Source organism: Hyposmocoma kahamanoa, unplaced genomic scaffold (assembly GCF_003589595.1).
Source record: "Hyposmocoma kahamanoa isolate Upper Pololo Valley unplaced genomic scaffold, ASM358959v1 94127, whole genome shotgun sequence".
Lineage (NCBI taxonomy): Eukaryota > Metazoa > Arthropoda > Insecta > Lepidoptera > Cosmopterigidae > Hyposmocoma > Hyposmocoma kahamanoa.
Window position 1 is genome coordinate 1 of NW_020654899.1, and position 10,464 is coordinate 10,464.

At 38.0% G+C, this 10,464-nt stretch overlaps 1 protein-coding gene across 1 annotated transcript; it reads right to left on the reverse strand.

Annotated features, from left to right (window-relative positions):
• Positions 1 to 1,089: 1,089 nt before the first annotated feature.
• LOC113238058 (glutathione S-transferase 2-like) lies at positions 1,090 to 7,082 on the reverse strand. The gene is made up of 4 exons (XM_026474780.1): positions 6,828 to 7,082; positions 3,941 to 4,077; positions 3,581 to 3,748; positions 1,090 to 1,295 (listed from the first exon to the last, which is right to left on the reverse strand). The coding sequence occupies exons 1-4, from the start codon at positions 6,872 to 6,874 to the stop codon at positions 1,090 to 1,092; spliced, it is 558 nt and encodes a 185-aa protein (XP_026330565.1). The 5' UTR covers positions 6,875 to 7,082.
• Between the last annotated feature and the right edge of the window lie 3,382 nt (positions 7,083 to 10,464).

A 10,464-nucleotide genomic window follows, 5' to 3' on the forward strand; every position in this document is an offset into this window, starting at 1 on the left:
TTAGCTTTTTCATATTCCTTTACATGTCACTACGTTTAAATAGGTTGCCTTGGGACATTTTTTTCGTGATTTTTGTATTAGACCCGTCGTCCATTTATTTAAGTCAATGGTATAATGGGATTATTGTCAGTAGCAGTAGAGGTCCTTGTTTGTTTGAGAGTTCGTCCAAGGAAGTACTGCCACCTAACCTATTTCTGCCGCCAAGCAGTAATGTCAGTGTTACTGCCTTCCGGTTTTGAAGGGTAACGGCGCGTGTACACGCTAAGAAAAGTCGCCGGGTCTATGCAAGAAATCGTGTCGTTTCTACACACGAACTGTGTACACAGCCTCGGCGCCGGACAAGAAAAAATCTTTTCTACCCCCGACGCGACGCGTTCTGCCGCTATTGCGTGGTGCGCATTGTCAGTAAACGGCCGTTTATGCGCGTGGACTGATTTTGCTAAGTACCACAATCTATGTATGTGTGTGATCATTTCGAATTAAGTAGTCAACATATTTCTTCCTCTTTATTTCTTTTGACAGTCGGTAGTAAAACGACAGCTACCTCATCAATGCTGACACGTTTACCCTATACACGTCTGCCTGAAAGAATTCGTATCGTGTACATAGTCATCATTTTCTTGTCTGCAACAGACACGAAATATTTTCTTGGCTAGATTCGACAAAATTCTTATCGTGCACAAGGCCATTCTCGTTTTTTCTTTTGCAGACACGACAAATTTCTTAGCGTGTACCTACACGCGCCGTAAGGGTGCTAGTGAAATTACTTGTCAACTTGTCTCACGGTGACGGGCGCAGTGGTAGTGCCCCTCAGATCTTTGCAATTTAAAGCTCTGAGTGGCACTGTAACTGTTATGGACAGGCGTGTGGCTTACCATCACGCGCACGACTTGCTCGTCCCGTCACTTGATGTTATAAAAAAAAAATCACTGATAGATCGATTAATTGTCAAAATTCTTGTTTTTTTTTAAACACATATACTCATAGCACCGCACCAGGAAAACTACATCGCGGGTGCCATGGACACACATAAACAACCACAAATTACACTTTCTGTAGCTTGTGTCGGTATCAAATTAAAAGGTCTCATTAATGTTCACTGCAGTGTAACAAAGTGACAGATTGTATAGTTTGATATGCGGCAGAGTGTACCTTTCCAAGTGCGATGTGTCCTTTATTCTTGACTACAATATCGTGGAGTGTCTTCAGCATGAACGGGTAGTGGGTCTTCATGTTCTCTTCGTGCCTCTGCTTTTTGAGCTCTTCATTTTCTTCATACTCCACTGCTGCGGCCCCTGAAATTCAACGCCATTCATTATCATCAATTGTATTCGTATGACTGCCGTATCTTCTCTAAGGTTTTGGACCACGTCCGTCATGTTGGTCTCATGCAGATTTCGGGCCTTACCCATCTTCAGGGGTCCCCCCTTCCCCACAATGACGTACGAATCGTATTGCTAGGACATCTGGCGTACCCTGGCCAATAATCGGCATGTACGTTACACTGATTTGTACCTTTCACCGCACATCACACATGGCAGACACATCTCATGTACAGTTCAATATCATAATAAGAATATAATAATCACGCACACACTCAACATAGTCCCGCACTAGGCAAACCCTGTGTCGCGGGTGCCATGGACACACACATAGACAACCACAAATTACAACCCAACTCACGAGAGAAATAAATGTAGGCCATACAAATATTGCTCCCGGCCAGGGAATCGAACCTGGGACTGCGTGGCAATCCGGCATGATAACCCTTCGGCCACGGAGGCAGTTACATAAGTAGGATGGCAGCTACTTGTGGCGTGATCACCGTGGCTAAGTTCTATAATAATAGTGTAATACCATTAATACAATAGGAAGAGGTGAACCTTGTGCGACATGCAGATTCCACCACCTTTTATGGACAGGTGTGTCGCTTATCTGGTGGTAAGCGACACACCTGTCCACGACAGCTGCAGTGCCACTAAGAGCTTTAAAACATAAAGATCGGAGGGGCACTGCCACTGCGCCCATCACCCTGGGACAAAGTTGACAAATCCCATATGCCTGTAATTTCCTCCCTACCCTTGAAAACTTCTCTAGACGAACTCTTTTACAAGGAGCACTACTACTACAAATACCAGCATCGCATATTAATATCACAATAATTATGGAAGTATGATAGATAATGAAATTAAATGCCAGTTTGTATACATATAACGATACATTTATAAATGAAAAAAAATACATGAATTTGACACAAATAACAAACAGTACAGAGTACTAAAAAACCGACTTCAAAAGTCATTCATCCCCTAGTTTACTACCCTTAGAGGTGGAATATGTTCTTACCCACCCACACTTATTAGCGCAGAATCGCATTAAGCCGGACAGAAAAAGCTATATGTGACTTTATGTCCATGAACGTTAGTGCAAAGAAACCTTGTGCATTTCGCGAACGTAGTACAAGCGCGGCACGCCACAGGTCGGCAACGAATCGGCAACCTGCGAATTTCCGATCGCGTCCGTACGCATGCCGACGACGACTAATCCTGATTTAGAAACAACTAGCGCGGCGGCGCGCGAACGGCCGCGTTAACGGCGAATCGGCTTAATGCGACAAGTGTGGTTAAACACGATCGCATTAAGTCGCGTATATAATTTGCGGATAGCCCCCTTTATACAATCACTGTAACGAGCGTGATCAGGAGCTTGTAGATTTGCGCGCGGGAAAGCCTGCACGCGCAATCGCGCGCGATTAACTGTTTTAAGTTTTTTAAGCTAACGTTCTTTCAAGCGCGATTACAATTTCAAGGTTCGTTTTTACTAGAACGGAATAGCGTTCATGTAAACAGCAAACTTGGAACGCGCGATTGCGCGCGGGACTAATAAGTAGAGGTGGGCGTTTAAACGGAAAGCACTTTAAAAATTTTTCTATTTAAAATAAGCACATAAGCACGCTTTTCAATTTAAGCGTAAGCGTTAACAACGTGCTTATGTTTCATGTCGCGCCATCCAAGTTTTCTAAAGAAATTAATTCATCATTGTGAATAATATTTTTTTGATAAAAATAAAACTTATTTAACATAAAACCTTTAGTGGTCTACTCTTGCTTTTCACTATAATTACGACGTTGCAAGCTTTTTTCAACATAAAAGTCTACGCACTTAAACGTTTTTCTAAACGATTTTGTAATCTTCAAACTAAAAAGCGTTTAAGAGAAAAACGTTCAAAAAAACACGCTTTTTAAAAAAAAAGCACAACGTTTTAACGTTTAAAAAAATAAGTAGTTTTTCCCATCTCTACTAATGAGTGCTATCGCGCTGTCTTTTCCTTCCACATCTTTACACGCGCGCTCATTCACGCACGATTGCTGTATCACGCGCAAGAGTCTCTGAGTAACGCGCTTTAGTGTGCGTTTGTGCATGGCGCGCGACAGGCGTGCACACACACAAGCCGCGCTGCTACGTTTGTATGGAGCTACATTACTTGCCTCATCATGCTATAAGGCCTTTTACATTCCTCAATTTTACGTTCGTGTTAATAGTTACCGCAGTTGCAATAAACGCGTTGTATTGTTACTCACTGTTTCGCAAATCTGTATAGAAGTCTACGTTCTGATCGATCTCGAAATCTTCCTCGATGTTGTCGCCGGCCAGGCCGTACTTGCGGCCGAGGTAGCGCGAAATGGCCACGCTCTGAGCGTACTTCTTGCCGTTTATTTCCAGTACCGGCATCTGCCCGAACGGCATCTCTGTAAGCATAGAAAAAAAAATATAATAAATAAAAATACTTTTGAAAAATCTCCTGAATGCGTTCATGAATAATTGTCTAATTATTATTATTATAATAGCAGAATTCAATTCAAAATCGCTCATTGCTATTAGATTCAGAAACTCGTTATTGAAGCAGTGGAAACGCTCTATCCTAATTTCCTACTACTTACTCGGTTTGAAGTCGGGCCATTGTTCTTCAGGCACGCGATGGTCTTCAAACTCCTGACCACCGTACGCCAACAGCATCCTGGGGCCCTCACCCAGAGCCTTCAAGGGGAAATAATGTAAGACCACCTTCGACATCTTTCTGTAAGACAAACGAAATTCTCCTTATTCTTTATATCCAATGAAAGGCGATCCATGTTTCCGATACTACCTCCTTGGAATTCAATTTTTGTACATAATAATACGAAAAAATATATATATCGTACACTGTGTGTTCTATTTAATCCCGTTGATATAAAAAAAAAACAACAAAACAGGTAATGTAAATAGCGGTAGGTAAGTTTTCTTGTAAAATTTCGAAGTAAGTTTTTGTTTTTTTTCTATCGTAAAAATTTTCAGGAATCGTGTTTTCACACCATATAGTAATCAGTGTATATCCTTAATTTTACTATATATTTTTTCCAAACACTTTCACTGTCATGCGGAATCAACCAAAGCCATTTGAGGGTCTTAACTCTTTGCAAAAACGAAACACAGTATTTATAAAAAAATAATAAAGAAAAGATGCTTCATGGATTTATGCCGATACCGTAAAACCTATATTTAAAAAAAAAACGCTGCTGCACCGGTGCTTAAAAGAGTATAAATATTTTTGTTACCTCAATGAGGCTCAATGTTTATCATTTTAGTTCCTTGACAACTCACAACGCGTGATCACGTCTAAAACAATACAAACTAGCGTTTGGTCAAAAGCACCTTCGTCTGACAATTATAACAACTATTACTCGATTGTATTCTTACGCGTTAGCGATTGTTACAAATTTGAAATGAAACTATTTTTTCGGATCTAAATTATTGCTTATTTGTTGAACAGATAACAAATAAGTATGATACTCCATATTTAATAAAACTTGAATGAAAAATTTAGGGTACATTAAGAGGGAGCATGCCAAAACAGTTTTGACGTTGGCTCCGCCCAAATTTGTGAAACAAATATATGCCTGAAGTTCGCGTGACATGCGACAGGAGATGTTGAATTTTGCGCATTAAAAGTACCAAATTCGTTTTAGCGGAATAACTCTATAACTAAAGGGATTAAAAAAAATCCGTAGTGACAGTTCTCGATCATGCATTTGTCCTAATAACCTGTAGCATTTCGAGGATGAATCGAAAAAATGTGAAAATTAGAAGTCATTTCGTGATTTTTATATATCGAGGAAACTTTATTGTTTTATGTTTCGGATTAGTGTCTATTCTTTAGTTACTCACACAATATTTTATTTTTAACTTTAAAGTGGATATACCCCTCTAAAATCAAATCGAAGATTAGGAATTTTTCCTCTGCTCCCTCTTAACTTAATTCACCTGAATTAGTTCACCTAGGTGCATTAAGTACACTTTTAGTAAACTTAAATCGGAAGGACTGTACATTACCATAGCACGATTTGGCGGGGGGGACCCTTCGTGCAAAGTTTCAAAGTTAGGACGTTAATAGTTTTCGAGATATTCATTCTTAAAAATTCGAAAAAAATAACCTCAAAAAATCATGTTTTCGCACCAAAGACCGGGGTTTACCCTCCCCCGAGCCCCTAGCGGGAAAAATAAAACATTAAGTATATAGTTTAAAATACATTTATTGTAATCAACATACAGTACATTGCATAATTACATGATAACGAAGGGTTAACAACATTTTCAAAATTACAGCAACATAACATTTCAAATACTAACATTTGCCTTAACCTATGTTAGTAAAGCCTTAACCTATGTTAGCATTGTTAGTAAAGCCTTAACATATGTTATGTAATGTTAGTACCTATTCTATTCTATACATACACATTTTATTGCTTTTATTAATTCCTCAAATGGATCTCTGTGAAAAATTAAATTTTTCCTCCGCCAGGAATATTCCACAAGCCAGTTGCTAAACTCTCGTTTGTGTTGATCCTTGTGGAATTGTCGTTTTAACACTCTCCAGTGACTTTCAATACGCTGTGTGCGTGTCCCATCTGGTGCCACAAATCTATTTTCAGGCTCACTATGATTCACTTTCTTGTGTATGTAGCCATGCTGCGGAAGGCAATCGTAGGCTCTCCAAAAATCTGTATGTACTATAGAGCCTTCTGCAACATGTTTTTTAATCAGTGGCACCAATACTTCAGCTGATCTCTCGTTGTTGGGACACACTTCCAGCCTTAAGTTGCCACTCCCATTTTCGATCATCCCGAGGACCCAATGACCTTCCACATATCTTCCACTGTTATATTTCCTTTTTCCATATTTCGATTCATCTAATTGTACTATTTTGTTCGGTCCTCCAAATTTAGTATCATATTCTTGATGTTCAAGTTCATATATTATAATTGTTTCATGACAGTAACTGTACCAGTCCGCAATCGTCTTAGTCGATATTACAGTTTCCTTTTGGTATGAGGTCTCCCTTTGCACTTGATCGTAAGAGTAGCCTGTGCTGAACATGTACATTAATTGATACATCAATGTTAGCGATAAACATGCATTTTCAAACCAAGTTCCCTTGATACGAGACTCTACTTTTCCACGGCATTGGGACTTGTGGCACCTGCAATAGGAACACATAAAAATTTTGCTTACTAAACTACTAAGGCCCACGTAGTTTCCGGGTGGACTCCACTTGCTCATTCGCTTGAGCATAAAGTGACTTATTATATGATTACTTAATGTTAAAGGATCCACATTAATACTGAGCAGGTTCCTCCTTAAGAGGAATCTAGCTTATGAGGGAATAAATAAAAGTTAATGAGGACTTCAATTAAATTATTTAAGTTTAAGTATTGTTGGACACTTTGGCTTAAGCTGTAAGTACAAAAGAATGTTTTCTTTATAAATAAATAAATAAACATAATTATTTACCTGAAAGCTCCCAGTTCACCATAGGCTGCCGATCTGTTAATGTGCATAGGGTTTCGATGGCGAGGACACTTTTTTGAAGTTAGAACAAGTCCTCTCTGTTCAGAGAACTCGACACATTAGTCTTGAGTGCCGAGTTCGTTAAAGACCCGGTGCAGGCACCATTGTCCACGGATCTCATCCGCATATAAATGTATTCGTCTTTCAGACGAACCACTGGGTGGCGCTGAGGAGGGGCCGGGTTGCGGGCTCCGGTCCGATTGCGCGGTAGATGGCCCATGACACAAGTGGCTTACTAGAGGCCAACACTTGCTCAACCGTCGGCGATTCACTGCATACAAGCGGCTCATTAGAGTTAATCACTTGCACGCACTGAACTGAAGATTTCGATTTTACCAGAAGGGGCTCACTGGAGGCACTTGCACTAAACTCGACTCTTCAGGGGACGCCATAGTCAATGCATGATTCTAAACAGGAGTACGTAAAACAATCTAACTGCGAGGCGGACAAAAATTAACTGAATTAATTATATCCAGTGTTGCCGTTGTACATAATAGAAAGTCCCTACATGGTCAGAAATTTTCCGCTAGATTTAGGTAAAAATAATTTCCTAAAATCCGCTAGATGTCTCTAAGAGTACAGTTGCGTAGATTTTGAGTCTTTATAACATTTTTTACACACATCAGTCAAGTGGTCAATCTGACGAATTGAGCTATGTTCGCGATATACAGTGCGTTAGCACACCCCGCTCTTGCACAAAAGTTGCATACATTTACAGTCCTTGGAGAAAATGACAATAGAATAGACAAGAAATTAGTTCGCATTTTTTTGTTTTTTGTTTCTAAATGCTTTTTCAAGTCCCTAATTTTTGCGTAAATTTCGCAGTGGTAATAACTACAAAATGCTTATCACCTGGTACTGGTTTCAAACAATGTTTGAACTCTTCGTACTTGTCCCTTTCGCTTCTATAACTCTGTGCGTACGCTTTTTTTTTGGTGGTACCCATAGATTTAGTATATCCATAGATTGGCCCTGACGTATTGGAGACGAGACCAAAACAAAAATACATCTGTGTGCGTATAATGTGCATGTGTGCAAGATAAATAGTGTTGCGCCATCCACTGATTTAACTTTAATATCGATTAACATATTACACCGGCATTTTACTTCGTTGTATTCACCAAAATGTCTTAACGCAAAATACCGAGACGTTAATTAACTAGTTAATTAATGATTCAATAGAAAATTAAGAAAGCTACTATCACCTTCTGGTAGTGCCACAGGATGGTAGGTAAACAATGGGGACTTTCACCCAAGATAACACTATGGCTCTACAAAATGGTGATAAGACCCATGATCAGTTACGGCGCGATAGTATGGAGGCCACGAACCAAGCTGACGACCGCAACCTACAAACAAATATAACTATTATAATATTGTATGATATGATAACATAGAAGTGCATCACAGCAGTGAATTTGCAGATAAGTAATAGAACCAAAAAACCGGCCAAGTGCGAATTCAACTCGCGCGGAGAGGTTTCGGTACAAACTTAACATTGTAGTTGAAGAATATGTTCTCCAATAGATTCCAACAGCATATATAGGTTTATTCGCGCAATAGTAGGAAATTTAAAGACAATTTCTGTATTTTTTCAAAACTTTAGGCTCTGTAGTTTCGAAGATAAAGGGTAGAATGATCAATTTTTGTCTATTTTCTTAAACAACTTAAAAATATTTATATTTCATAATTACAAAAAATATATATTCTTAAGAACTTTCCCTCCCAATAGTGACTTAAAAATTTAGAATTAATTTATTTACGTTGCACGTTTTGGTCACACAAATGAATATGTGTACCAAATTTGAAAAAATCAGTATCGTATTTTGGAACAGAACAGAACTCTAACAACAATAAATCGCTGATTTCTTGTTGATGAGAGTAGTGCTACACAAAAATCAATTAATTGTAAGACATACCGCATGAATAATGTGGGTACAGAACCAGAACGTAGCTTTACTCTTTGCTTGCCTCTAAAGGCAGTATTTAAAAGCATTTTTCCTCAAAGTGTTTGTTTGCTGCATATTTTTGAAAACTTTTTGGAAAGTCTTCTTTCTTTAGCTTTATAAGCCATTTCTGTCGTACTTCAATGTTTTGAGGAAATCTGAATCAACAACAATAATTAACATAAAAAATGGGTGCCTCAACTATGCTATTAAAAGAAATTTTCGTTTTAATGTAAACAAAATATAATGTACTAATGCAATATTAATTAAATATAAAGTACTAAATCCAGAAATTTCTGATTCAATAAATAAAAAAAAATTAAGTATGAAGATGATTTCGGCTGTATGCAAGTCACGTCTTTGCCTTTCTTTTTTTCAGTTAATGACATCTCGATAACATATTATCGATTGCGTCAATCTCTATGAAAGTGGGGTTATGAATTTCAGAAATTCACGTATTTGATATATTTTTTAATTGAATTCGTATACATTTGGGTTATTAATGCACTTGAATGGTATCATTTTACGGATATATTTAAGTAAAAAACTTTTGTGGTAGTGCTTTTAGACGGCTAAAAATTGAAATAGTACTTACATGTGAAATGTACAATTCTGCGAGTTTTCCTTTTTAGATAAGTTACATCCGGACACTGAAAACTTTACAATGACTAATAAACGTCCGTTTAACACTATTTCACATTTTAAAACCAATTATTTTTCAAAAATAAACGAAATTTGTTTCGTTGTCAGCTGACCCTAGGTTCATATAGCCTCATAGCTTATAATGAAGTGGTCTCGTATACCCATCTCGTTCTAACATACGTGTATACTAACTCTCTTTCACTTGCATTGCCAATCTATGGGTACCTATATACTAAATCTATGGTGGTAACAGACTCCCAGGTCTTTCGGAAAAGTAGCTCAAATGTTCTTAATGCAGTTTCTGTTGCCAAGAAAAATATATCCCTACTATAAAATCCCAAAACTCTAAACTCCATAATTAACTACGCAATGGGTTTTTGTCTCTTGAAGTATCCGTTTGTTGAAATATTTATTAGTTACACTATAATAGGTAGAATTGTTGTGTAATCGTCTGACCACGCGATATTATAACATAGCTGCTAATATTTTTACGCGATGCTTTATTATTTACTTACATTTTTCACTTTTTGCGTCTAGTTCAGTAGATATTTCACATGACGACTGGATGCGTTTGATGTCCTAAAATTATAAAATATCAACTGTTTTCTAATTGTTACAGCCGTAGTAAACATCTCTATACGATAATACGTTACTCCTAATGAATAGTAGTAAAAGTTATATAAAGGGTAAAACGAGCTTTTATACTTATAGTAGCGTTCATATCCGATTAATCGTAACATCCTATACAGATCTCATACCGCCCTAAGAGGACGAAACCTTCAACGGAATGTGGCAAAATAAATATACCTGGCATCAGGAAGTGTGTATGCGTAACCGCTTCGGTCTCTGTGATAGTAGACAGGTGCGCCGTATTCTGCGTCGCCGGGCCAACTCTCCCAAAACTTTAATATTATTTTTTTTAAATAAGAATAACAATACATTTAATGCATAAGTATAGGTAATTACATAAGGTCTTAAAATATTACATTGGT

What these genes read in the sequence shown, in the direction of transcription:
- LOC113238058 (XM_026474780.1), bottom strand. Translation starts at nt 6,874, where the DNA reads ATGCACATTAACAGATCGGCAGCCTATGGTGAACTGGGAGCTTTCAG. An exon ending in ATGGCCCGACTTCAAACCGA is followed by an intron (nt 3,749 to 3,940) that starts GTAAGTAGTAGG and finishes CTATGCTTACAG; the next exon opens with AGATGCCGTTCGGGCAGATG. An exon ending in CTATACAGATTTGCGAAACA is followed by an intron (nt 1,296 to 3,580) that starts GTGAGTAACAAT and finishes GTTGAATTTCAG; the next exon opens with GGGCCGCAGCAGTGGAGTAT.